The sequence below is a fragment of the Streptopelia decaocto genome (genome assembly GCF_964273445.1).
Source record: "Streptopelia decaocto genome assembly, chromosome: 5".
NCBI lineage: Eukaryota > Metazoa > Chordata > Aves > Columbiformes > Columbidae > Streptopelia > Streptopelia decaocto.
The window spans coordinates 27,362,318-27,387,676 of NC_138659.1; the positions used below are offsets into that span (position 1 = coordinate 27,362,318).

Consider the following 25,359-nt stretch of genomic DNA (forward strand, 5'->3'; position numbering starts at 1 on the left):
ATCTGGTTGGCTGTGTGCACACAGACTTGATCTGTACTATCTCTGCGCTGGTTGTACACAAACCATTCCCGTGCTGGAGGCCATAAACTTTTAGTAGGGAACCGAGCCCAAATTGAGAAACCTCTCTTAATTAGCTTTGAGATGAAGTTTGATCAATTTATGAGTGAAACTAAATGACATGGTCTTCTTTTATAGCAGGCCAATGGGTTCTGTAGCTTACAAGCTGCTATACCAGTACAATATTGTTTGCCCTTATGGGAGAAATTAAAAATTGCTTGTGACCAAAATCCCCACTTTTTTTTTTTTTTTTCCCCATAACGTTGGTGAAATCTAAAGGGAAGGCAATGAAACTAGCTCATCCAAGGAGATTGTTTCTTTTCCTTGCAGTGTACACACTTCACACTGTACAGGATCTCTTTCCCTGCATCTTTTTTAGGGCCCTGGCGTCCTTCTCAATCATTTAAACCATGCCTACAGTGAAGCCACGTGACTGGAGACTTCTGGTTGCACAATATCTCATGCACTCACTTCGAAATGCACATGCCCATTGCGGGTGGTCCTTGTATCTTGTACCAAACGAGCATCTCCTCTTTCCTGTAAAGGGCCAGGTGCATGTGGCGAGTAATATGCACTTGATTGGCCACCTCTTTTAAAGGGCCTACTGTGAGATACGTAGTGTCCAATTATAAATCTGTATAGAAATCTGGCGAGTGAGGTAGGCAGTAGAACTTACTATTGCCTGTCAGTCTTTCAGGTAAGAGAATAACCCAGCTGTAAAACTCATCTTCTTGTAATCAGAAAATCCTACAAATAAAAATCCATTAGCATCTCAGAAAAGAAACATATGCAAGATCTACTGGACAAAACAAACCTGAGGGAACAGTACTTTTTGCATCATGTTGCCCAACATGTAAGGTTCATTCAGAAGGTCATAAAGTCCTATCATCCCTTACAAGTCAGTGACTGGCCTGCTGAGAGAAGCTGCTGTTAGGAGGTCAGATGCTCAGTGTCTATAAATAAGCTTTGCGTGTAACAGCTATTCCATATTTGCTAGGTATTTCAGGCTTATTTTTATTTGAACGTGATTATGAGCTCAGAGTAGAAGTCAAGAATTTCCTAGAATGAAGGCATTTTTGCCTACAATTAAAATTTTACTGAATTCTACTTAGATTGAGAAATATGTTCTGGAAATGTCTGATTTATTTGTAGCCTCTAGAGGGCACCTCGTCCTTACACACTGTGGAGTTTACTGGCGTTCATTACATTGCACCTCTTTGTGCAGGAAAAAGAGCTAAAGAAATAAAATAACAGATATTTTAGAGGAAATGAGCAATTAATTTTATTTTTAATCTTCTGATATAAAATCAGATGAGTTTAATTAGAGAAAAATCAGGTTAGCATGAGGGCAAAATCAAGGTAATTGGAATTGCTAAACAATCAAGTACCTCTTATTTTAAGAGGTCAATTTAAACCCAGATCCAGCTATTATTTGTCATTAATGATTTCTTCATAATTTATCTGACCTTTCTTTTTCTTCTTTGTTAATTGATGTGAAGTCTCAGTCAGGATGTTCTTGTTTAGCATATTCTGTGTGAGGAATATTCATATGATAAGTGGAATGAGATCTACCTTAGCACCCCTGTGAATTTTGATTGAAAATGTTTCTTATATCTTGTATAACTCATCAGGAATGTCTGATCAATATATCTCCATGATACATAGCATGTTATTATTAGAACAGCTATTTTTGAGAAAGCAGTAAGCATAGAGGCACCTTAAATTATCCTTTTGGCAGGTAGATGGATATCAAAATATTATTTGTGTAACTGGACAATTGTCATGATGCTTCTCAATGGAATATTTTTCGTCAACTTGTCCTTACCTGATCTAACAGGTTGGGCTTGCAGGAACATACTGTCACTTTTAAGTTAGTGGCAGAAATCTCTTTCCTTCCTCGTCTGGAATAGAAGTTTAGGTAGCATATGTTTAGTTACAAAGTGTATCTTGCAGGAACAGTATCTTTGAGGCTTTTTTCAATTGCCATTCACAATAAATCTTGGTGCATTACATTATGCTAAGATAATAGGGCAATTTAAATTCATCCTGAGAGATCTTCTATTTCACTCTGACGCAAAATATGTTCAGAAATTATATTGATCTTTTTAAATCTGAGTTTTAATTGCAGTCCATTAGATGACTAAGAGGATGAAGCCATCACCGTAGCTTCTTTATAGCTGAGAGTTACTGGAAAGAAAATATGTAGGGGAAAAAAGTGACCACATGAGCCTTCTTAAGATAATAGATATAGTAGAGGATATTGCATTTTTCTTGTCTACCTGATGGTAGATGGAAGATGAAACATTTTAATTTTTAGTTCCTGCTCTTGCATCAGTTTCTCTGTCTCCTACTTTTTGTTTTGTCTTGAAGTATCCTTGGTAACAGCACAAGATTAATGAACTAACAGCACTGAATCCCATGTGCATATGGGATACTCAGTACACGTGGCGCAGCTTGCTGTCTTCTGCCAGTTTCTGCAGGATGTGGATTCATCGCTTTCTCTTGCAGAATTTTTACCAGCCAAAGTTCCCTGATGCGTTTCTTTACTTCGCATTAATTGTTGTTAAACTATAGCTTCAGTTATATTATTCAGTTATTAAATTATTATTCAGTTATTATATCAGTGAGGGATTGAAACTGATTGTAGATGGTATTCTGTATTACCTGATTTATGATTTCAAACTACAATTCAGTATGTCTGGTAATGTAAGTCATACTCGAAATAATTTTTTACCCCTTACTATATTCTGCTGCTCTTCATGTGACAAAGATTAGGATTTCTGTGTGCGAAATGTAATGAAATATATAAGCATTTATTCTAAAATTAAGGACAACTTTTCAATCGAATTTGAGAGGGTTTAAATATGTACAAATCAACCTGCTTGAATCAGAGACCTAGTGTGATAGTAACGTGTTCTTTTGGGATTGTGAAGGAATTAAGCTGTTTTTTCTCCTTTAGCCGTTGTATTCAATGCCAGAAAGCACACAGCCCTTAAGAAAACTCAAGAACTACAATAGCGATAGTAGCTGTGATAGTGATAGCAGTACGTCGGAATCGGGAGAAGAAACTGAAAAGGAAGATCACAATGAAAAAAAAGAGAAGAAAGTTTCATATGATCTTGAAGAAAATAAAGACAAATCTTTGGAACGTTCGGGTAAGTTAAATGATCACTTTTCCAAGTAAGTCTGGCATTCATGATAAATTATATAAAGTGCTTCAGGGTTAAACATTGGTTTGCTTGTCTCATCTTCTTGAAAATCTTTTCTAAATTAATGAAAATGAAGTTTTTAAAAAGGAAAAAAATGAAACATTTTTTTTCCAAAAATGCTAAAGAGAAAAATATACCTGGGAAATGGTGGGAATTTTCCTTTTTGCTCTTAGATTTTTTTTTCTGAGTAGCTTGTTATTGTTTTCCCCTGTAAAAGGTAGTCTTACTAAGCTTGACTTTGCTGGGGTGTAGAAGGGATAAAGAAATGTACCTGGGCAAATATAGAAAGTAATATATTCCAGATGAGGTCCCTGCATAGTTTTTGTTTGTTTGGTGATTGTTTTCTTGCTTGTTGCAGACCATTAGTGTGAGCATGTTCTGTTGAACATGACATAGTGTGCTATTTTTTGTTTTAGTGGTGTACTGTCCCAAATAATTTCATCATGTAATTGTACACATGTTACTCTGTTTCTAAAATTTTATTGTTCTTAGCAGAATCCTTTATTTAGCAGGAAACTGAAATAAAAAACTGGACAGCTGTGCAGGAGCAGATGAGGGAGACCAGATCTGCAAATATGGGATCCAACCATCACATTTTCTCTCCTGCTTCCGTATTCTTACAGTCCAGAAGCCTCACACAGTAGCCACAATACTCTATGACCTATAGGGCATGCGCACTCTGTCATAAATCTGATGCATGTTATAGAGAACTGGAGTCTACCTGACTAAAGCAAACTACGAGAAAGAAAGAAATGTTACTTATAGAGTATAAAGTATGTATTATTAGGGGATCTGACATGACTGACTGCCACATATATAATTGTTAGTCAACGTACGTTATGGTATGTGTGCACACAAGTTGGTTATAGATGTTGTTAGTTACAAAAACTGAAAAATGGGTGTGAAGAGAATAATAAGTAATTACATCATTCATTTAATTTGTCTGCAGGTAGAATGAACTGGAAGCCTTCGATTAAAAATATAAAATCTCCATCATGTTCATCCCCCACCTCATCCACAGGTCCAATAAGGCGTTCTGTAAGCTGCCCTCGTTCAATATCAATACTGACTATGCAGTCACAGACAGCAGAGCAACGTCCCTTTTCAGCCAAAGCACCTCAGCAAATCCAGCGTGCATCCTCAGTGAACAGGTCTCATTCTTTAAATCGAAGCCCATCTTCAGCCAGAGTCTCTCAGACACCCAGTTTGGGAGCTATGAACTCATCAGGGGTGAGTTAAGACAGCAGTTGCATTCAAAATCAGTTCCATAACTCAATAAACACATTACTAATTTTTACAATGTCAGAAAACCTGAGGTACTATGGTCAATGCTATTTTGACAGAAGCTCAGGTAAATCTGTAGACCTGCATATGACTTACAGTGAGTACTAGCTGTGATGTTTCAGTGTTCGGGGTGCAATAATACAGATAGAAATCTGAGTTTTTGTGACTGGGAAACCTCTCCTAAATAGTGGGGGTTTTGTTTGTTTGTTTGTTTGTTTGTTTGTTTGTTTTAAGATAAAAAGATCTTTTACCTCACTTTAAAAGTTTCTATGATTTCTTTGCTAACTTTTCAGTAACAAAAATGCATCGATATTTCAAACCCAGTGTATACACCAAGGGTAAATAGAATAAAACATTAGTAAGATTTTGTATGGGTGTCCATTGCAGAGAAAGAAGAGCTATACTTGCAAAGTGAACAATTCAAATTTTGTAGATAGGTCTTGTCATCCTTAGGATTTGCCACTGCAATACCTGCATCAGAAGCCACTGTTTTTTTAGAGTGAAGGTAAAACTTCTTTAATTTTGAAGCCAGTCCCTGAGACAGGCATTTAGACTCGGTCTAAATATTAATAAATAGATCAGAATAAATAGTTTCAGCTGTTTAGAATTTCTGTGGTTAGTTGTAATTCCACAATGTACTTCTGAATCATCCATTTTTTCCTTTTGTGACCAGACTGTCATCCATTTTGGTATTTTCTTCACAATGCAGGCACTTCTTTTGTATTTGCATGATGTACCGTGTAGCCACTTATCCCTGGGCAGTGTTTGCTGGGATCAGTCCCCAGCCTCATTCAGTATTTTATTGTGTGCTGGTGCCAGTGCATTTCCAGTCATGCTTTGGTGCTGACCTACATATTTCATCACCCAAATAATTTTTCTCAAGATGGGGCAAAACAAATTGACACTTTTAACCCATATTTGCAGCCTTTCTCCGTTGTGGTGAGCTTAGATTCTGAGAAATTCTTTTGTAACGCTAATTAACTTGCTTCATAGTATTTACCGTATCTAATAATATTTTTTATCTGGTAGAATGCTCGTTGTCTGTTTTGCCTGTGAGGCTTTGTCTAAATAATGAAAAAGGATCCTTTTAAAATTGTGTGTTGACATCTTGTGAAATACTCCTTAACATGGATTTCCATCTTTAAAGTCAGCTAATAGAATTGAAAAGACATTAAGATGATTGTATCTTCACCACAACATGATGAAGATATTTTTTATCACATTACTTATCTCAGGTTTAAAAAGTGCCCTTTTATCATCAAGATGTACTCTGAGAGTTTAATGTGACAGGGCTAATATAGATTTTTCTATTCACATTAACTTTGTATCAAATACAAATTACTGAAAGATGAAAAAGAGTCTCTTGCCATCTGACTTTAAAAATGGGCTACTCGCTTAGATGAACATTAGTAAGAAACCATACTCTCTTTTTCATTGAGAAAGCTCCATCACAGAGGTGATCTTGATATACAGAACAATTATGCTCGGTGATACAGCTGAAGTCATGCTTCTTAAAATAATGTGAATAAAATTACTCACAGAATGGATAAGAAGTATTCATAACTTAGCACTGTATTGTGAATGGAATGCTGTTCATAATTATTTTTGCAACGAAGAATAATATATATTATTGCTATAGAATAAAATTAAAATCAATAAGCTATAACTTAGAAGTAGTCACTTGTGTGTGATAAAGTATTAGTTTATCCAACCTTTAGGCAAGAAAAGAGCAGTATATTGCCACTTCTGGAGCCTGCTGAGATCCATATGTATTCTAAAGGTGTGGAAACTAAGTTTAGATTGTGCCATTTGTAGCCAAGAATTACAGACACATTATTATAGCAGTTATTTACAAATCCAGTTTTGTTTATATTTGCTATTTTATTATTTCAGTCACGTTATTATGTATCATATAGCAAAATATTTTGTTAAGTTCAAAAATATTTATCGCTTACTTAAGCAAAAATATCCTTATGTAATATTGTAGTTCTTACAAAATACAAAGATTTAGAAATGCCTAAAAATCTTGAATTTCATTCTTGAAAAACAAACTTATATTTGAACAGTTTGTATTTAATTTCTTGGCAACCATAAATAATGATGATGCATTGGTGTACATGAGGCATATGTGTATATATTAGTTTTGTATTAGATATGTCTACACACTCTAACAATGTATCTTATGTCACTGTTTTTTAGAATTTACTTTTGTCAAGGAAACGTATTTATAATGTAACCTAATGATATGCCTGAAATTTTTCCTCTGCTTCATGTTGTTTTTTTAGAGTGAGTCTTTGCTGCAACAGAAAACAAAAGAGCAAGAAGTTGCTTTGACAAAAGAGACTCTTCTCATTATCAGTGACATGAGAATGAAGTTCCCGGGAAAAACAGATGAAGAATCAGAATTAATTATAGAAGATGTAAGTATCTGTAAATAAGAAAGAAGAATAACAGGCTAGGCACTTACTATTTAGGCTACTAAAATAAAGTATAAAGCTCAGCTTATGAGTCATAAGCTCCTGTGGCCTTAAAACTTCTAAAACTCAGGATAATTCAAAAGGTTTTGAAAGCTTGGAGATTTTGCATACTTTCTGACCTTAAAAGAGCAACACTGAAAACATTCCTGTGTCTTTATAAAATATATGAGAAACAATCAGGAAGGTTAGGAAAATTCAGTTTTTCATTGTGGAGAAAGTTTAAACTTTAAGCTAAGAAGAATGTTACAATTCATTAACAGTTTATATTTCATCTGATCTTGTTAGTGCAGACCCTGACATGTTTAACTTGCTCTTGAGCCGGCACGCTAGGTAGAGAACTCAGACTGGTGTGCTGCAGGGCAAACTGGAACTTGGTGTCCTTGTTTCAGCTGAGATAGTGTTAGTTTTCTTCCTAGTAGCTGGTACAGTGCCATGTTTTGCATTTAGAATGAGAATGAAGTTGATAACACACTGATGTTTTAGTTGTTGTTGAGCAATCAAGGACTTTTCAGCCTCTCACGTTGTGCCAAGTGCACAAGGAGCTGGGCTGGGGCACAGCCGTTGGGTCCTGGGGACATTCCTCACCATCTGACAGAGTGCTCAGTGTAGAAAGCTGGGGGAAGCTGCCCAGGGTACCACTGCTCGGGGACTGGCTGGGTGGCAGTTGACACGTGGTGAGCAATTGCCATTGTGCCTCACTTGTTTTATATGCTCTATTATTCTTAATAATATTATTATTATTATTTTCCCTTTCTGTCCTATTAAGCTGTCTTTATCTTAACCCACAGGTTTCCCTCTTTGTTTTTTACAATTCCCTCTCCCATCCTACTGTGAGGTGGGGGTGAGCGAATGGCTGTGTCTGGTGTTTAGCTGCCCGCCTGATTAAACCACAACAGTTTGTTAGTCATAAAGAACATTGGTCACACTCTTTTTGCCTCTTCTGGTGTGCCAGCTTATCCTTTCTTGCATCCAACGTTGTCATGAGCCTCATAATGTGGTATCAAACATGTGAAACAATGCCCAATCTAAAGGGCAATTAAAAAACAACACCTAATATTAAGATATTAAACAGAAAATACATGGTATCTAAATCCTTTTAAAATATCTAGTGTGAAGAAACTAACTTCAGCTTAGAAAAGGGAAAAAAGTGAAGATAGAAGTTCATTTCTTAGTCCACTAGAACTATGGATGTATCTAGTAATTTAAATTAACACCTGTATTCTGATGTAGGAAGCACAGCCCACCGTGTATTAAAATTCATCTAATTCATTATCCAGGCAGAAATGCTCTTTGCTACACAGTGGAAAGGAATTCTCCTGTACTGATGGTTGATTTCAGTGATTCTGGAAGAGAGCATTCATAACTAGTGTATTGAGTTTCTCATCTTAGAAGCAGATATAAAACTCTTTGTTGAATTTTATCTTTCAGACACATGAGAGTGTGTGTGCATTTATGTAGTGTGGGACTGTGTGTATGCACTCCATCTAGTGGTGCTTTCTCATATAACATTATCATGGTTATACATGCACTTATTTCAGGATTCTTTTGTAAATTCTTCCGGCCTTAACCAGTTTCTGATGGGAAATACTATTTCACCATGCAAGGAAACAAGCAATGGCATATTAGTTATCAGTGAGGCAGAACTTGTCGTACATCTGGAAAAGAATAAAATAGAAAGATAAAACAAAAAAAAATAAAAATAAAATTATGTTCATGGCTTGAGCTATTTGATAGCACTTAGACATCATAAAAGGAGAGTGTTGCAATTCATATGTGATCATTTATAGAAAAGATATTTTCAAAGTATCTCTAATGTCCTTTATGCAGCAAAAAACCTCACCATTTAGATAGATTAATGGTTATGCATTATTGAACTTACTGCTGTGTTCAAGGAATCCAAGCTGAATCAGTCAAGACAAGTTTCTACCTGCTTTGTTGCATACAACTGTAAGAATCAGGTGGAAAAGAGGGTGGAATTAAACTGAAAGATTGCACGAATCTTTGCAAACATTCCCCCACATGAATTTGCAAACATTTTTCTGTTTCTTTCAGAGAAAAGTTATTTTCACAGATGTTTTTTAGGTGCTCATACTTTTTAGCATTAGGAATACTCATGAATGAAATGCCAGATTTCAGTTGTTTTTATGTGTATTTCTTTTGTCTTGTGTTTGCAATGACTACAGATTATGGATAATTGGAAGTATCATAAAACAAAAGTGGCGTCCTATTGGTTGGTAAAACTGGATTCTGTGAAGCAACGAAAAGTAAGTGACATATATCTCATTTGCTGGAGATCATCTGAAATAGACGCATAGCAGTGTTTCTACTAGTGTTTAGCAGTAGCTGAGAGTGACCTGAGATGCTATTAATACTAATACATATATGAATGAATTCCAGGGCAGAAAGTTATGTTGCTCCGTATTAAGACAAGCATAATTATCCTGGAATCCATTTTCAAAAACAATTTATCAAAAAATTAGTCTGCTGAAAGAAAAGCAAACAAATACATGACTAGTGCTTACATACCTAATTTTTAGCAAATATTCTTAGAAGTGTATTGATTCAACAGATTTGATTGGTAAGGGCTAAACCAGTCAGCAGTTTCAGACCAGGCAAATCAAAACTCCATTAGAGTTAGTGATACTGCACTTCCTTATTTGAGTCTTTGACCCACAGTATTACAATAGATCATGTTGAATAAAAAATAGACCTGCCAAGCGAAGATTATTGACATTGTTATAATGTTCGACTAAGTGGTCTAGTCTTGCAAAGGACTAATTATATTTATCATTCTGTCTTCACTCATTTGCTATCTAGGAGCTACCATTGTGCATAACATCTAAACAGTTTTTAATCTGTTTAAAACCTGACATAGGGTAGTATGTGAGTCATATCTGTATGACATATGTCAGTCAAAATAATCTTCCCAGTGTCATATTTATTTTCCTTACTGCAGCAGAAATAATATAGCAGTATTTTGTGTCAGTGACTGAGACAGAGAAAGACCAATTATGAGAATTAGCATATCAGGTCCAGGCATTTAATATCTGTGTGTTTCAGTTTCACAATCTGTCTTTATAGACCATAAAAGAAAGTAACTTAATCAAAATGCTGCATACATGATAAACATGATAATTGGAAAGGATTTGTAGGTTTTTACAGAATGCTGGAAGAATGATTTCAGATCCTCATTTCAAATCACTTTTTATAAAATCAGCAGTGTGATCCTCAAATCATATTCTATTGAATATTGCATTAAATGCTTGTATTTCATACTGGACGGAGAAAACATGTCTATTTAATGTGACGTCATATGATAGAAATATATTGGATTGTCCAAGCTAAGTACAGATATTAGGTGGAATATGTGTCCGCACAGCTTTCTAAAACTAAATTAGACATGACAAACTGAAGAAGAACTTGGAAATGTAGGAGGCTATAATTTAATCAAAATTCTTCTCAAACCATGTCAAATGACAGCTCAGATGTATAATTTAGCAGAATTATTTCTAGTGCCATTGACAGGAATCAGTAGAGCAACCAACTTCATTGACTGAAATAGTGTCATGTTTGTTTGATATCTACAGCAGTTCTGCTGAATAGTCCTTTGCTTCAAATGATCTCGTATTTCTTTTTAATTACAGGAAAGAGTGCTGTAATCCCAATACACATGCACAGGTTGTGTGAATATGGCAGTTGTAGCCTTTTGCCCAAAACCAGATTGATTCTTAGTGGGGGCTTGTAGAAAATGGTGATACGGAGGAAGAACTGCTAGGACAGGAAGGATACATACATACATACATACATAACAGGGCCCAAAACTCACACTGCTGCTGCAATGGAGATCTCATTTCTCAGCAGGAATCTTTGGGGCAGTTGGAACTGGTGTGGGATATATTGCTAGAGTTGCTTTCTATAATCTATGATGCCACAAGTGTGAAAAGAAGTCACCAGATTGGGCTCATTGTTGCAACTGAGATTCATGGCTTTCACACAAGACTGGTTTAAGATGTCACTTTCAAGCCTTCTCCATAGGACATTCCCCAAAACTATGGGAAGGAATTGCCACAGGGAGAGTGAAAAATCTGCTCTTTGAGGGACTGAGGCTGTTTACATTCTCCACTTGCCCTTCCTAAGCTCCTTTGGGCCATCTGGCTTAGTTTACCTGTGCCTGTCTGGTTATTGTGTGTGGTGGGTTTTTTTAAACTTTCAAATTTAGTCAACATCTTCTCCTTTAAGTGTTATTTCAGAAGTCTATCAGTGAAGAGTGGTTCTGTCCTTTATTTGACTGAAAGTCACGTAAAACCAAGGGCACATGTACAAAGTCAGGATGATATAGGTTGATATGCTATGTCGTTATTAGCAAAAACGGTGCAATCAGAAGTGTGTATTTCTTTGCTTTTCTTGTGGGAACATCATTTACAACTTAGGAGACTTATAATTCCTGAAGCACTGCTGGGCCCTTCATCTTTGCTTGCACTGGAAATGATTTGCCTTTTTCTTTTAAACTGCTTTTAACCTCAATCCCTTCAAGCAATCAGAAAGTTATTCTTACAAGGGTAGTTTATAAAAACGGATTAACTTTGACAATGACATTGCAGCTGAGGGCTGCCAAATGTGTAAGCTTTTGTTGATTTTGAAAGAAGTATGTTTTATATTCCAATGAGGTGGATAAAGGAGAAGCAAGCTCAAGGTACAGAATATTTATGCAAGTAGGGAATCTGTCTCGAAGGGACCTTCTGCAACTTTGTGAAATACAAAGCAGAAACTCAGTCCCCTTCTCTATACTTACGGGGAAATTATAACATGCAAGAAGAAAATACCTGGGCAATGTACTAGATTTCACGGTGTTCATCCCTGACAGCTGTATTTGCTTAACAATTATTCAATGTAGAAAAATTAAACTTCTGCTCATATTCTTAGCGTGTAATATTCCGGCATTGCAGCAGAGGTAGGGGAGGCATTTAGAAGCAAGTAAACCAATGAAATCAATACATGTTAAAATGAAATTTAGCCTCCCAAGACTTTTATGAAAAAGATACTTTTGTATGGGAGGAATTGTGACTGCTTCATGTTACATCACTTTACGTAATTTCTTTTAAAGTGTTTTGATGGTTACCAGAGGATTTTGAGTACACTCTTTCATAACATTTTGTTCTGTTACACCTAAATAATTGGTTGTGCTAAAGTAAATGATGTGAATTAAAGTAAACAGAAAGATGAAGGCAAACTAGGGAAATTAACTTAGAAAAATGAGGATGTAGGTTTCATGAAGTTCCAGCTCTTGTGCAATGCCTTGTCTCTTTTCTTAAATGGATGATTGAGGCCATGTTTGCAAATTAAGAACAATTAACTAGGATGTTTTTCCCTCTGGCATATTGGCAATATCAACCTAGTCAAAACAGAAAGGAAGTTTTTTTCCAGACTACCTCGCAGTCTGTGTCTTGCTTTAAGATGCAAGGTTCAGTCCTTAGTTTTCTCCAACTCCAAGTGCTAAAGTGAAAGGAAAACCTCTACTTTGGCATCATATTTCTTAGTTCATGTCTTTTGGACCAGAGAGAGAATCTACACGGGGTGAAATTGTTCTAGTTCACACAGGGAGATAAATTACTATTAGTCAGCATAAAGAAAAGTATGGTCGATCCTTTCTGTAATTTAGGGACTGAGTTGGTTCGAAAGGGTGTGTACAATCACAGCCATCTGTGTGCGAAAGGTCCCTGGGATGTGCAGAGGTGTATCCCAGAGGACTCTGATGAGTAGGATGTGCGACTGCCTCTGAGTGTGTGTGCGCACTGAGGAGCCAAGACTTGCTGGGTAGAGCTCTCTGTGCTGTACTGAATGCAGCTCAGCCTTTTCTTCACCTGCATCCTTACACTTGCATTTAAAGGGAGTCCATATATAATAAATCTGCTGTGCTTCTATAAACATTGCAATTTTAAATCTCTTGCTGATTATTTTCTTACTTATTGATTTCACTACACTGTTCCCTGCATGAAAGGTAAACTAAAATGGTTTGATCTAGGGTAACACTGAGCTTAAACAGGCATTAAACTAAAAGTAGCTTGTAGCTTTTCAGGACATTTTAGTCCTTTATAAAATAAATAGTATTTTAAGAGAGTGGGAAAAGAAGATGACATAATATTCAAATATATAATATTTAGGCTGTTAATTTTATTGCTTTTAGTCTGCAATTCTGTCCATTTTGTTTCTTTCTAAACTCTTTTTGTAATTTAAATGAGTTAGTATTGAACAGACTGAAAAAATAGAAACGAACTTTTCTGTAATAAAAAGAAAATATTTTGATTTGACTTTGCAAAATGTTATTGACAGAGAAAGCATATCGTAAAAGTTTGCTGATGAATGCACAGAAATGAAACATAGACATCTGTGGGAATTCAGAGTTATGCAGTCATCTTGTGTGTGTGTTTATGTGTATGCGTGCAGTGAATCACTGAACAGTTGGGTTTAGGTTTTGCAATATGCCTTTGCTTTAATTTGCTTGGAATACTCTTTCCTAGGTTTTGGATATAGTCAAGAGAAGTGTTCGTGCAGTTCTACAGCGTGTCTGGAAGGCTCCAGACATTGAAAATCTACATCTGTACCGTCTCTTCAACCGTGTATTTAATCGCTTACTTTGGAGCCACGGTCAAGGTCTATGGAACTGTTTCTGTAATTCAGGGTAAGCCTATTTTTCGTATCTTGGTCTTCTTCATACCTTCACAATTAAGATCAATGCTGACATACTTTGTTGCTCATTTTCATTGAAGAGATTGCTGTAATACATTGAAATTGTTTTATAAACGTCCAAACATATAGTATTAGAAATCTAATAATGTAGGCCACCCAATTCAGTAATGGAATCATACATTTAGTAATGTATTTACAAATACAGTGACCTTAAGAGAAAAACTAATTTTCAAAATATCTGAGCTTTAGGTCCACTCTTTCACTGGATGGTGCACAATTTTGAGGCCTGACCACTGTAAGTGTCAAATATAGACTTGCCATCAATAGAAATCATTGTCATATCTATTTGGGGTCAAGACTTAGAAGGGAAGAATTCGGAGGTGCAGCTGACATCTCATGCCAAATGCAATGTCAGTTCTGTTATTTACAAATAATGGGTTTGATTACATTCACTGTGCTTGATTACATTCACTGGTTCCCACACTGGTGGGAATTGAAGTATATACAAAATAGGAAATTTCCACACTGAGGTAAGCAGATGTTTTTGGTTTGGGTAGCAAATACAAGTTTTCTGTTGGGAAAAAAAGATCAGGCCATATATGGAAGATTCAATATCGTACAATTCAAAATCTACATTTGTGAAATCAAAGGCAGTCATGTAAGGATAGGTTTGGAGGATCAGATCATAGGTATTAAAGAATCCCCCCCACCTGCCAAATTCTTCATAAAATAAAAATACAAATGTTTAAATATGAAATAGATTGCATGCAAAAATAGATTTTCCCTGTAAGTATATACAATGTATAAAGAATGGGGGGTTGATTAGCTTGCATAAAGTGTTCCAAGAGATTTATTGAAAATGAATACAACAAACACAATAGTATGCTGATGGAATTGTATGTATTGTATGAACAAAGGAATCAGGTCAATATGTTCTTCACATATAGTCATTTATGATGTGTAGAGAATGCACATTATGCACTTGTTAATTGTTTCTCCACAAAATGGTCGGTAAGAAAAAGGACCTGAGAGTATCCAAAAGGTCATCAGTTCCTTGGGCTATACATACAGAATATCTTTTTGTCATTGATGTTTATAGTTCCATCCTAATACGGTGTAATTTTAAAAATCCCACTAGGCAGAAGTAAGCTTGCTGGTTCTTTGGTGTTGTTTTGAGGACAAACTTCCCACAGCAGGGTTGTGAAATCTACTGCTGATGTCAGTGGCCACGGTTAAATCATCCTGGATGCTATGTTGAAGCCAGATGTAACAGATTTTTCTCACTCTTTGCTTCTTTCTTAAACAAACAAAAAACCTCAAGCTTACAAACTATCTGTGCTACTGGATAAGTTTTGCCTGAAAAAAGGTCTTCACAGGGACCATGTTGCCTTTAAAACAGATGTATCAATCTGTAATCTGGTCAGAATTTGGCACAAACCAGAGGGTTGAGGTGTGTGCAAAGAACTATTGTCGTCTTTTGTGGTAAAACATACCTGGCTTATATTGGTATGGTAGGATTTGGGGTTTTTTGGAATGAGAAATGGCTTTTCAAGAAAACAACAGCATGATGGTCTGCATTTGAAAAAGGAATATGTCTATACATACACTTTGCAAGTTCTGCTTAATTGTAGAAGACCAACCCCATATGAGCAGATGGAATGATAAGTAGTATTTAAATGACTAAACTGAGAAACTCTCCTCATATGGTTATTTGGATAAGGAAGCAGAGCACATACTAATCTCCTGTAAATTAGTTTCGTATTTGTTTCTTAGTGTCACGTACTTGAATTAGAAGAAGAGTAATATTATGCTGTGTAGACATTTAGAAATAGTTTGTTATTTTTATTAATTACTTTAATGTCACATCACATTTGCACTCAGGTGGTAGCCTGTTAAAAATAGTAAGTGCTTTTTCTTATTCCTGTTTTAAGACTCATATAAATTATGTGACAGTAAATCTTTATGTGCTAAACCTAAGTAATGGCCCTGTAAATGCTTTAAGGAACAAACCAAGTGAAAAATGGCCGTGGACACTTCACATATGAAGATTAACTTCTTAATTTGTGTTTTGGACTCAGCATCTGCCACCATTGGTGTTAAATAGTATAGACCTTTCCTGTAAATAGGCATGGTCATGCTTTTTTTCTTGTTCTTCTATTGTTACATCTGATACAAAGCAGTAAAGCTCTCAAATTGCAATTTGTGACAGAGAACATGAAATCATGTCTTTTTCCATAACAGGAGCTCTTGGGAAACCATATTCAGTAAAAGCACAGAGGTGGTGACGCCTGAGCAACTCCAGTGTTGCCGACGAATAGTACAACTTTGTAAACACTGCCTGCTGGTGGTTTACAAATATTCATCAGATTCAAGAGGATCCCCAACTGGGATTAGCCCCTACTGGGATGATACAAGGTATACATTTCAATATTCTCTTCCTAAATTATAAGTATAAAGGATAATATTGGAACAGCTTTCAGTCTACGTTGCTACCACTAGACTTTTCTTTAAGCCTAGTTCACTACATATTAAAAAAAAACCAAGGGCAAAACTCCTAACATTTCCCTTGCTCCCGAGTTTCTGTTGCTCTGGTCTCTCTAGGCTACTCAGGAAGAGCTGCTAAAGGAAGACTAGATACACAGATTTTGTGTGAAGCTACACTTACTAAAATCTTGGTTGCCTACTGCCCAAGTAGCTGCAGCAGAGGCTTTCCATAAAGTAAACTGAGAATTTCCTTTCTTCCCCTTCTCAGATCCCTCAAAGTCACTGATTCCAGATTTGCATTCCTAGAGGTATCCTAACATGTATGATACTTCTGGCGTCACATTCACAGTGGGATGCTGTAGGGGCACAGTTCCAGCCAAGGGTCAGGTAAGTGCCATCTGATTTACTGTATTGCACAGTTTTGCAAAGTTGATTTCCAAAACCTGCACATTGAAAGTTTTATTATTCATCTCACAGAGCATAAATATATTTTCAAACCTTGCAAAACAGCATCATATAGTAAAGAAATTATTTGGCACTTACCTGATTCTCCATTGGCTGGTTTAGTTCTCCAACTGGCTACACTAGCGATTATAATGTTGTCAGTATAGGGATTACTGAAAATACTCCAACTGTGTGAGTCCGTGATCTGCAATTTAACAGTTGTAGGTGAAGAATGAAACGTAATCTTCAAATTACTGAGGTTCCAATTTCTATCCATAATGGCAATTTGAATTATTATGTATATAAACTTACAAATGCTTTGTTTATATACAACATCTTACAGACATTATTTCATGGAAGGGATTTCTGAGTTAAATATTACATGCAAAGCAGACCTTTGATATATTATCTGTTAAACTTATTTTATGACATAATTGCTTACTTGCTATATCTCAGACTAGATATTTGATACACTGAACCCATTTGTTATTGTCATGTGGATCTTAAGGCACTCTAACATAATTTAAAACCAACTAGAAACTCAATTTGTTTGGTCACAGCAAAAGCAGAAGTATGTTAGTCACAAAGCAAATCGTATTCAATATTAACATCTACTGAGCTGTAGCAGGAGTATGGTAAAGTCATCTGGATTAGCTAAGCCTAGAAAACCTTCAACCTTGAAGTTTTTATTGCTTTTACTGTTAGTACTGCAGAAAATTTTTCATCATGACCAACCACAAACTTTTCAAACTGATCGGATTACTCTAATGTACTGCAGCAAACAGAACTTTCTCATCTCCTGTTTCTGTATTTCTTTGGATACTGAATGGAAGTTTATTCATAAATTTCACAGGCTAGGTTAATCTAAGCCCTCTATATCCTAAATACCAGTATGTCTTCAGTGATAGTGTCATGACAACTCTGATTAAAGCTACAGTTTTTATAGTAATCTCCACAAATATTACATCTGTACTGTGGACACATCAATATGCTAGTTAACCATGGTATTCTGAATTTGTGAAATGAAAGATACATATGGAAATAAATGCTCTTGCCCATTATGCCCCACAATTTTAGGGTAATGAACTATTGTTGTAGAAATGGGATAACCACAATGCTATTTCACTTTTCATCTAGGCTTCTGGTTTTAAATGATATAAGAATTGGCCCTACCGATAATACTTTTCTTGATTCTGCTAAATTTTGTGAATTTTGAGATCAGAGTATAATTTAATAAATGTACAAGAAGTCAATTTTTTCAAGATTTTATAAAATCTAATTCGAATAACTTTTTTTCTGAGCACAAACCATTTTTTGTTTGTGTTTATGAAACAAATGTTTGTGAAACTAAAGCGTTCGAAGATTACAAATAGATACCTGTCTAGATGAGAAAATTTACTTGAACAGGGAGAGAGAAGATAATGAAAGCATCACAGATTTATTTGTTCACTTTTCAATTCTGTTCTCAATCTCACTGCCACACCGTAAATCTACTATGTGCCATGAAGAGAATGAATGGGAGTATTAATGTAAATGTGCATTAATGTCATTTTTTTCCCCTCACAAAATTAAAAGTGTATCGAAAACAATAGGAGAGCTCAAAAACTATACCAAAATATCTTTAAAATAATAGCTAAAATCAAACAGTGTAAAAAGTTAGACTTTTTGTACTTTGATTTATTCACCTAGGTTGCAAAATCTAAAAAAAATCCCATCTACTGCTAGATCCTTACAACTTGCTAAATAATTTTATCTATTACATGGCATATTCTCCGGGAAGCATTCTTTTTTTCACTGTATTGTCAAGCAATGGTAGGACTCAGTCTGGCGATGTAGTGAACTGTCAAGCTTAACACCGACCCATATCAAATCAGACTTTATTTTTTTGTAAATGGTTTAAAAAAATATATTGATGATAGTATTTTTCTAATAACAGCTTTTCTCAAAGCTTAAACCAAATGTGTATGCTTTCTTATACAGGTTGTCTCCCATTGTGATGCTGTTTCTATTAATGTGATTAGTACGATCAGTCTTTTAACTTATCATTAATCAATATGATTCACTAGAATGATGCAACAATTTTTAAGCAATAATTTATACAGTGTGTTGTGTTAATCCATCCTAACATTGACATAATTCATTATGAAATTCCAATTTAGTGTGGAGGTTACTTTTGCACACTTACTGTGCTCATCTAATGACTTCTGCAGTTAACTATTAGGAACTGAAAACATGAAAAAATTGAAGAATGAATATTAAGCATTTGATAAATTACTGTTGGTAGTATTACTTAAAATATAGGCTATGTAGTTGTCTGAATTTAAAAGGTAAATAGTCACTGATGTGACTTACTAGGTTGCAGCATTGTTTCTTGCTTTACTAGAGTAGTGATGATAGCATGTCTATTTGTGGAGAATTAGAACTGGAAACCAAAGCTGAAAATTTCTGTTTCTTCACTGATCCACTTTTTTTACAACTTAATGTTTTATAAGCTGTGTAACACCAATTGCAGTTTTTATCCAGTGTAAGCTGAATAAATAGTTCTATAATAAAAGAACAGTGGGTGAAGTATTAATTTTTGGCAGTAGTGTTAGACAGGTTGCCATTGTTTTATTTATCCGCTTGCTTCAAACATAAAGGACTGGAAAGATGTTTGATCCTCATATAACGTCTTGAAATTTTGCTGAGAGTTTCTCTGGGTTTAGATCTGTTTCCTGAGTTAGCTAGTGCCTAGTGCCCTGTGTGTTTCGTAAGTGGTATTTATTGTATGTAATTTCTTTCAACAATTTTAAGGTATGGTGCATGAACAACTAATTCTTTAACTCTTGAATGTCACTTTGCCTGTAAATGCTGCTATATTTTTCATATCCTTTCTAGGTATTTATTGTCAGGACCTTCACTGTTCATCATGAAACCATCCTCGTCTAACCTTAGCTGCAGTTCATCTGGAATGCCTCGCCATAACATTTTGTTCACACACAGATACAGTCATTTGTGAAGCAAAAGGAAAGTTGCTGTTCTTTGTAAATAATGACACTCCATGTATTTTTTTTTCAAATTAAAATTTGTCATGGAGCTAAATACAAGCACTCTTATATAATTGCTACCATATTATGATAAAATTTAGCTGAAAACCTACTGTAAAAGCATAGCTTTTCTGGGAAACATAATAAACCTTGTTAAGTTGTTTACACACACATGTGAATGTGTAGATCTTGCTAGGTTTATAAGTAATTCCTTCCTACTAGAAATGTAATTTTTGCTGCAGAATATATAAAATGGAATTGATCTTGAAGATCCTATTACAGTGTTACATTATTTTGTAAGTACAATACTTTGACTTGAATATTATTTATTGTAAAGTTATATGATTTATTGTCTCAAATGTAATTTATCCTTTAATAAGGAAGATGATTTAAAAACTGTAGTAGAACAGTAAAACCGCAACTGTCATCAAAATAATCTGACCATTTCTTAGACATGTTTAAAATAATCCCCAAAACTCTTTAAGCCAAACCTGAGGCAGACGTATTTTTATTTCTCCTCTGAAATTACAAGATCTATTTAATGCTGCTATTTTTCTTAAAGGATGTGGTATAGTATCTTTTAGCCAAAGTGAAGGCATCTAGCACATAAACAGTAAAAACATCAGTTTAGGCATTCAGTGTCTAATTGGATTCTTGTACTAAAGTGGAAGCCAATGTTTGTTACCAGTTTTTCACTCCCATTACCTATGTCCTGTGCCTTTAGGTTTCCTTTGGGAGCAAGCAGTCACCTCTGACTTGCACAGGCTTGCATAGTGCATAGTTTTTCTGTTTTACTGCACAAGTGGAAAAGCAGACATTTTTAGGAAATACTGCAGCTGTAATGTATTATTTCAACCGTAAACTAATTGGTTTCTTGTAGTTTCTAACATACAACCCAGTACCTATGCTAGAATGTATCCTTGCAATGGACAGTATTTTCTAGATTGCTGACACCTAAATCTAATTCATTAGAAAGCCTCCATTTAGATTCAGCTTCCTGGGTCTGGCTGAAGGGCACAAAAAGAAATGAGCCAGAGCAGGAATCTACTATTAACAGGACTTGTAACCTGAAAGCGTCATTCAGGTTTTGGTACACCAATTCATTCCACTCAGCATTGTGCCATATGAGCCTTATTCATTACAGAAATAATTATTTTAAAAAATCAGTTAATCTAGATTTAAAAATGAATTTTTTTAACTGAATAAAGAAAAGAGTAGTAATTATTTACCAAAGACTTGTTTACTTACCAATCATGTAACCCTGGAATGTGTTTGTAAATTATAGATATATTTCAGGTATACTTAAATGAATAATTTGGGGGCTAATTATCCTCAAGAGCAAGTATGTTAGAGGTTTTTGATATCCAGAGACTTAAGACCAATTTAAGACACTTAAGAAATTTGAGACTGAAGTTGTCTGGAAAGGATTTTTAAAAATTTTAGTCACAGCATATAAAAACTGGGAATTTGGGTGAGATTTTTGATGCCTGTGCTGTAGTGCCTCACCTCTAGAACTGCAGGATCTGTGAGAATGAGAGACTATTTGTAAACAATTAAAAACATCTCTTGGGATTAGCCAAATATAAGCAGTCTTCTGGTCTGGAAAAGTCTTTTTCATTTTTTGTGGTAATACTAGTTTAGTAATAGAGTATGTTCACATTAATTGTGTATTTCTTTTGGTCCATAAAGTGACTACTGATAAAGCATACTATGGTTATCTGTGAGACCTAATAAAAGCTGTAATTTCTCTCTTCTTGGGGGAGGCTTCCATTGTATTCTGCCTTTGACCATAAGGATAAAACCAGCTTCCAGCTTAGTTTGCCAGACTCAAACAGAGCCTTAGATAGTAGTTTCACATGCCTTTTTCTCCCCTTTTTATCACAGAATAATTTTGGTTAGACGAGACTCTTAAGATCATCGAGTCCAACCATAACATAAATCTAGTACATAACCATGTCCCTGAGAGCTCCATCTATACCTTTTTTAAACACCTCCAAGGATGGTGACTCCACCACTTCCCTGGGCAGCCTGTTCCAGTGCTTCACAACCCTTTCTGTGAAGAAATTTTTCCTGATGTCCAGTCTGAACCTTCCCTGGTGCAACTGGAGGCCATCTCATCTTGCTACTTGGGAGAAGAGACCAACACCCTCCATGCTACCACCTCCTTCCATGTAGTTGTAGACAGTGATAAGGTCTCACCTCAGCCTCCTTTTCTCAAGGCTAAACAGCCCCAGTTCCCTCAACCACTCCTCACAAGACCTGTGGTCCAGACCCCTCACCAGCCTCACTGCCCTCCTCTGCACTCTCTCCAGCACCTCCATGTCTTTCTTGTTGAGAGGGGCCCAAAACTGAACACAGTATTCAAGGTGGGGCCTCGCCAGCACCAAGTACAGTGACACAGTCACTTCTCTAGTCTTGCTGGCCACACTATTCCTGATACAAGCCAGGATGCTGTTGGCTTTTTGGCCACCTGGGCACACTGCTGACTCATGCTCAGCTGGCTGTCAATCAACACCCCCAGATCCCTCTCTGCCAGGCAGCTTTCCGGCCACTCTTCCCCGAGCCTGTAGCGCTGCCTGGGGTTATTGTGACCCAAGTGCAGGACCCGGCACTTGGCCTTGTTGAACCTCATACAACTGGCCTCAGCCCAACAATCCAGGCAGTCCAGGTCCCTCTGTATGGCCATCCTACCCTCCAGCAGATCAACACTGCCACCCAACTTGGTGTCATCTGCAAACTTACTGAGGGTGCACTCAATCCCTTCATCCACATAATTGATAGATTAAACAGCACTGGACCCAATACTGAGCCCTGGGGAACACCACTCATGACTGACCACCAACTGGATTTGGCTTTGTTCACCACAACTCTTTGGGCCCAGCACTCCAGCCAGTTCTTTATCCATCGCAGAGTACACCCATCCAGGCCACGAGCTGCAGCTTCTCCAGGAGGATGCTGTGGGATACGGTGTCAAAGGCTTTACTGAAGTCTAAGTACACAACATCCACAGACTTCCCTTCATTTACTGAGTGGGTCACCTTGTCATAGAAGGAGATCAAGTTGGTCAAGCAGGACTTGCCTTTCATAAACCCATGCTGACTGGGCCTGATGGCTTGTTTGTTTTGTATGTGCTGTGTGATGGCACTCAGGATGATCTGTTCCATGACCTTCCCTATCACCAAGGTCAGACTGACAGGCCTGTAGTTCCCTGGATCATCCTTCTGGCCCTTCTTGTAGATGGGCATCACATTTGCCAACTTCCAGTCCATTGGGACCTCACCAGTTAGCCAGGATTGCTGACATATAATTGGAAGTGGCTTAGTGATCACCTCTGCCAGCTCCCTCAGTATCCTTGGATGGATCCTGTCTGGCCCGATAGACTCATGTGTGTCTAAGTGGTGTAGCAGGCTGCCAATCATTTCCCCTTGGATTATTGGGGTCAGGTGTTACATAAACTGACCCATGAACAAAAACCCTAAAATTCTGCTGGTGACACCAGTCCTGCAGCCAGGTATTGGGTCTTCCTGTATCTTTCCTCATCATACCCTGCAATTGAGGGGACAGAGGAGAACACTACTTGTACTCCTGATCTCTTAACCTGTTGTCCCAAGGCCCTAAAGTGCCTCTTGATTGCCTTTGGATTTCCATTTCAGTCTCATCACTTCCTACCTAAAAAATTAATAGAGGATATTAATCTGAGGGCCTAACCAGGGCAGGAAATTTTCTCTTCACATCTTTAACCGTGGCCCCAAGGAGGCAGCAGACTTCCCTAAGAAGTGGGTCTGGTCTGCACATAGGGCCTTCTGTTCTCTTTAGAAGGGAGTCTCCTATGGCCACAACCCGCTTTTTTTTCTTTATAGCAGCTGTTTTGATGGAGGGTGCAGGTTGACTTATTCTCTGCGGCACCTTCAACTCAGCTGAACCACCTTCCTCAATTTTGTTGTTCGGTTCTACTTGCAGAGCCTCATGGCTGTTTTGCAAGGGAACCTGGGAAGGTGCAGTACTCACAGCAGAGACCCTTCTCCTGCACCAGGCAGAAACACGCTGCCGTTGTCCCCTGACCCTTGAGTCACTACGTTCCACTGTGCAGAGAGGGCAGGGTGTCCTCTGTACCACATGCCCTATCTGCCTGCTGGGGCTGTCCCAGGGAGGGCAGGGTGTGACTCCACCTGTCTGTCTCCCTTTTTCCCTCCCTGATACTCGTCAACCTCCTCCTGGAGCTCTGTCACCAAGCAAAGGAATTCCTCTCCCTGGGCACAGCTCCACAGCTTTGCTCGCTCGGGTCAGCGCAGGGCACACCCTGCAGCCTCACACGTGGGTACCAGCATCTTCCCACCAGGTCTCAGTCAAGGCAGCTTGTCTTCTTTTAAACCACATTATGATCTCTGTTCTTAGTAACCAGTGCTGGAACAGGTCAATCTGTATAGCACACTCTGCCAGCAGAAGGAGGGCTACTAGCCACACCTATGCAGTATGGACAGATCTAGAAAAAAATACATTTGGCATGTACAAAAATGGACCAGATGGTTGGTTTACATCTGATGTTACTTAATATATTCATGTTTCTGATAATATTTCCTAAAGTGGTACTGTATTCCTAATAACGTGTGAATCAATGCTTTCAATAAATGTAATGCTGCACTACCCTGCCAGCTCCTCAGCCCCAGTGTGTGTGGTCTGTGGGTGAGATACAGGCTGACTCCAGATAGTGCCACAGGTGGAAGCATTTACTCCTTAAGCAAAACAGCAGGATTGCCTTTGCAATCACATAAATGGTTCTGGTAAAAAAAGCCTTTAAATAGTAATTAGTTCTGGCCTTGGGGTTTTGCGAGCACCTCTGAGCCTTTAGCCTGATGACCCCTCCTCAGAGCCTCACTATCAAGTCCTTACTCAGGAAGCAACTAATTAATCAAAACCAGAGATGAGACCAACCTCCTCAATGCCTCTCGTGGCGCAACGGGAGCTCAAGTGTCCTTCCAAGTTCTGTGAGAGTTGTAACTAAGAGGACAAGACCAGGTCATTATTTGACCACAGGTGGATCTCTACCTGTTCAGCGCAGGAAGGAAAGCCAGTGATGGTTTGTAAGGGCGGGTGCCGCTGGCAGTGCCCAGAAGCCGTGTCAGTGTCAGTGCTCCGCGGCCGTGGAGGTGCGAGGTCGGTCCGTTCCCTGTGAGGCAGGCGAGGGGGTCGCTCGGGCTCCCTCTGGAAGTTTTATTAGCAGCTGAGTCTCCAGAAAACCCGTGGGCGTCCAGACAGAACCTCTGTTGGAGACTTTTCCGCTACGTTGTTATTTTGTTAGAGCAGGTGGGAGGCGCAGGCTCCGCTGGTTTATCGCCGCCCGGCCGGCCTGCTGCCCGGCGGCGGAGCGGGGCTCGGCGGCTCCGGGGGAGCCCGTACCCCGTGTGGTGCCGGGAGGCGCTCGGAGAACGGCCGGCAGGAGGCGGCAGCAGGTAAGGGCGGCTGGGGAGGGCTCTGGGTGTGCGGGCAGCTTTTCGCCGCGGCTCCGTGGGCAGAACAAGGCGCAGGGCTGAGAGCAGCCACAATCGCTATGAAAGATGCCCGTTCCCCGTGTCTGCTGTGTTGAGAGGAACTCATCACGCTGATGATGGTGCATGTGTGGCAAGCTCACGTATTGAGCAGATGTTTAGAAGGAGCCTGCTCTGGCGTAACCATTGTGCTGTGGAGGCTGGT

General features: G+C 37.8%; 1 protein-coding gene across 8 annotated transcripts in view; it reads left to right on the forward strand.

Moving 5' to 3' along the window:
• The window catches only part of TTLL7 (tubulin tyrosine ligase like 7), a 65,062-nt gene extending 43,643 nt beyond the window's left edge, over positions 1–21,419 (forward strand). For 6 of the 8 annotated variants that reach the window (XM_082052768.1, XM_082052767.1, XM_082052772.1 and 3 more), the window contains 7 exons: positions 3,017–3,212; positions 4,216–4,496; positions 6,836–6,970; positions 9,211–9,291; positions 13,546–13,706; positions 15,956–16,129; positions 19,520–21,419. In XM_082052768.1, the coding sequence (XP_081908894.1) occupies positions 3,017–3,212; positions 4,216–4,496; positions 6,836–6,970; positions 9,211–9,291; positions 13,546–13,706; positions 15,956–16,129; positions 19,520–19,640 (1,149 nt within the window). In that variant the 3' untranslated portion in view covers positions 19,641–21,419. Of the gene's footprint in view, positions 1–3,016; positions 3,213–4,215; positions 4,497–6,835; positions 6,971–9,210; positions 9,292–13,545; positions 13,707–15,955; positions 16,130–16,466; positions 16,586–19,519 lie in introns of all 8 variants that reach the window. The other 2 variants (XM_082052773.1, XM_082052774.1) reach the window with 2 other exon arrangements.
• Positions 21,420–25,359: the final 3,940 nt, after the last annotated feature.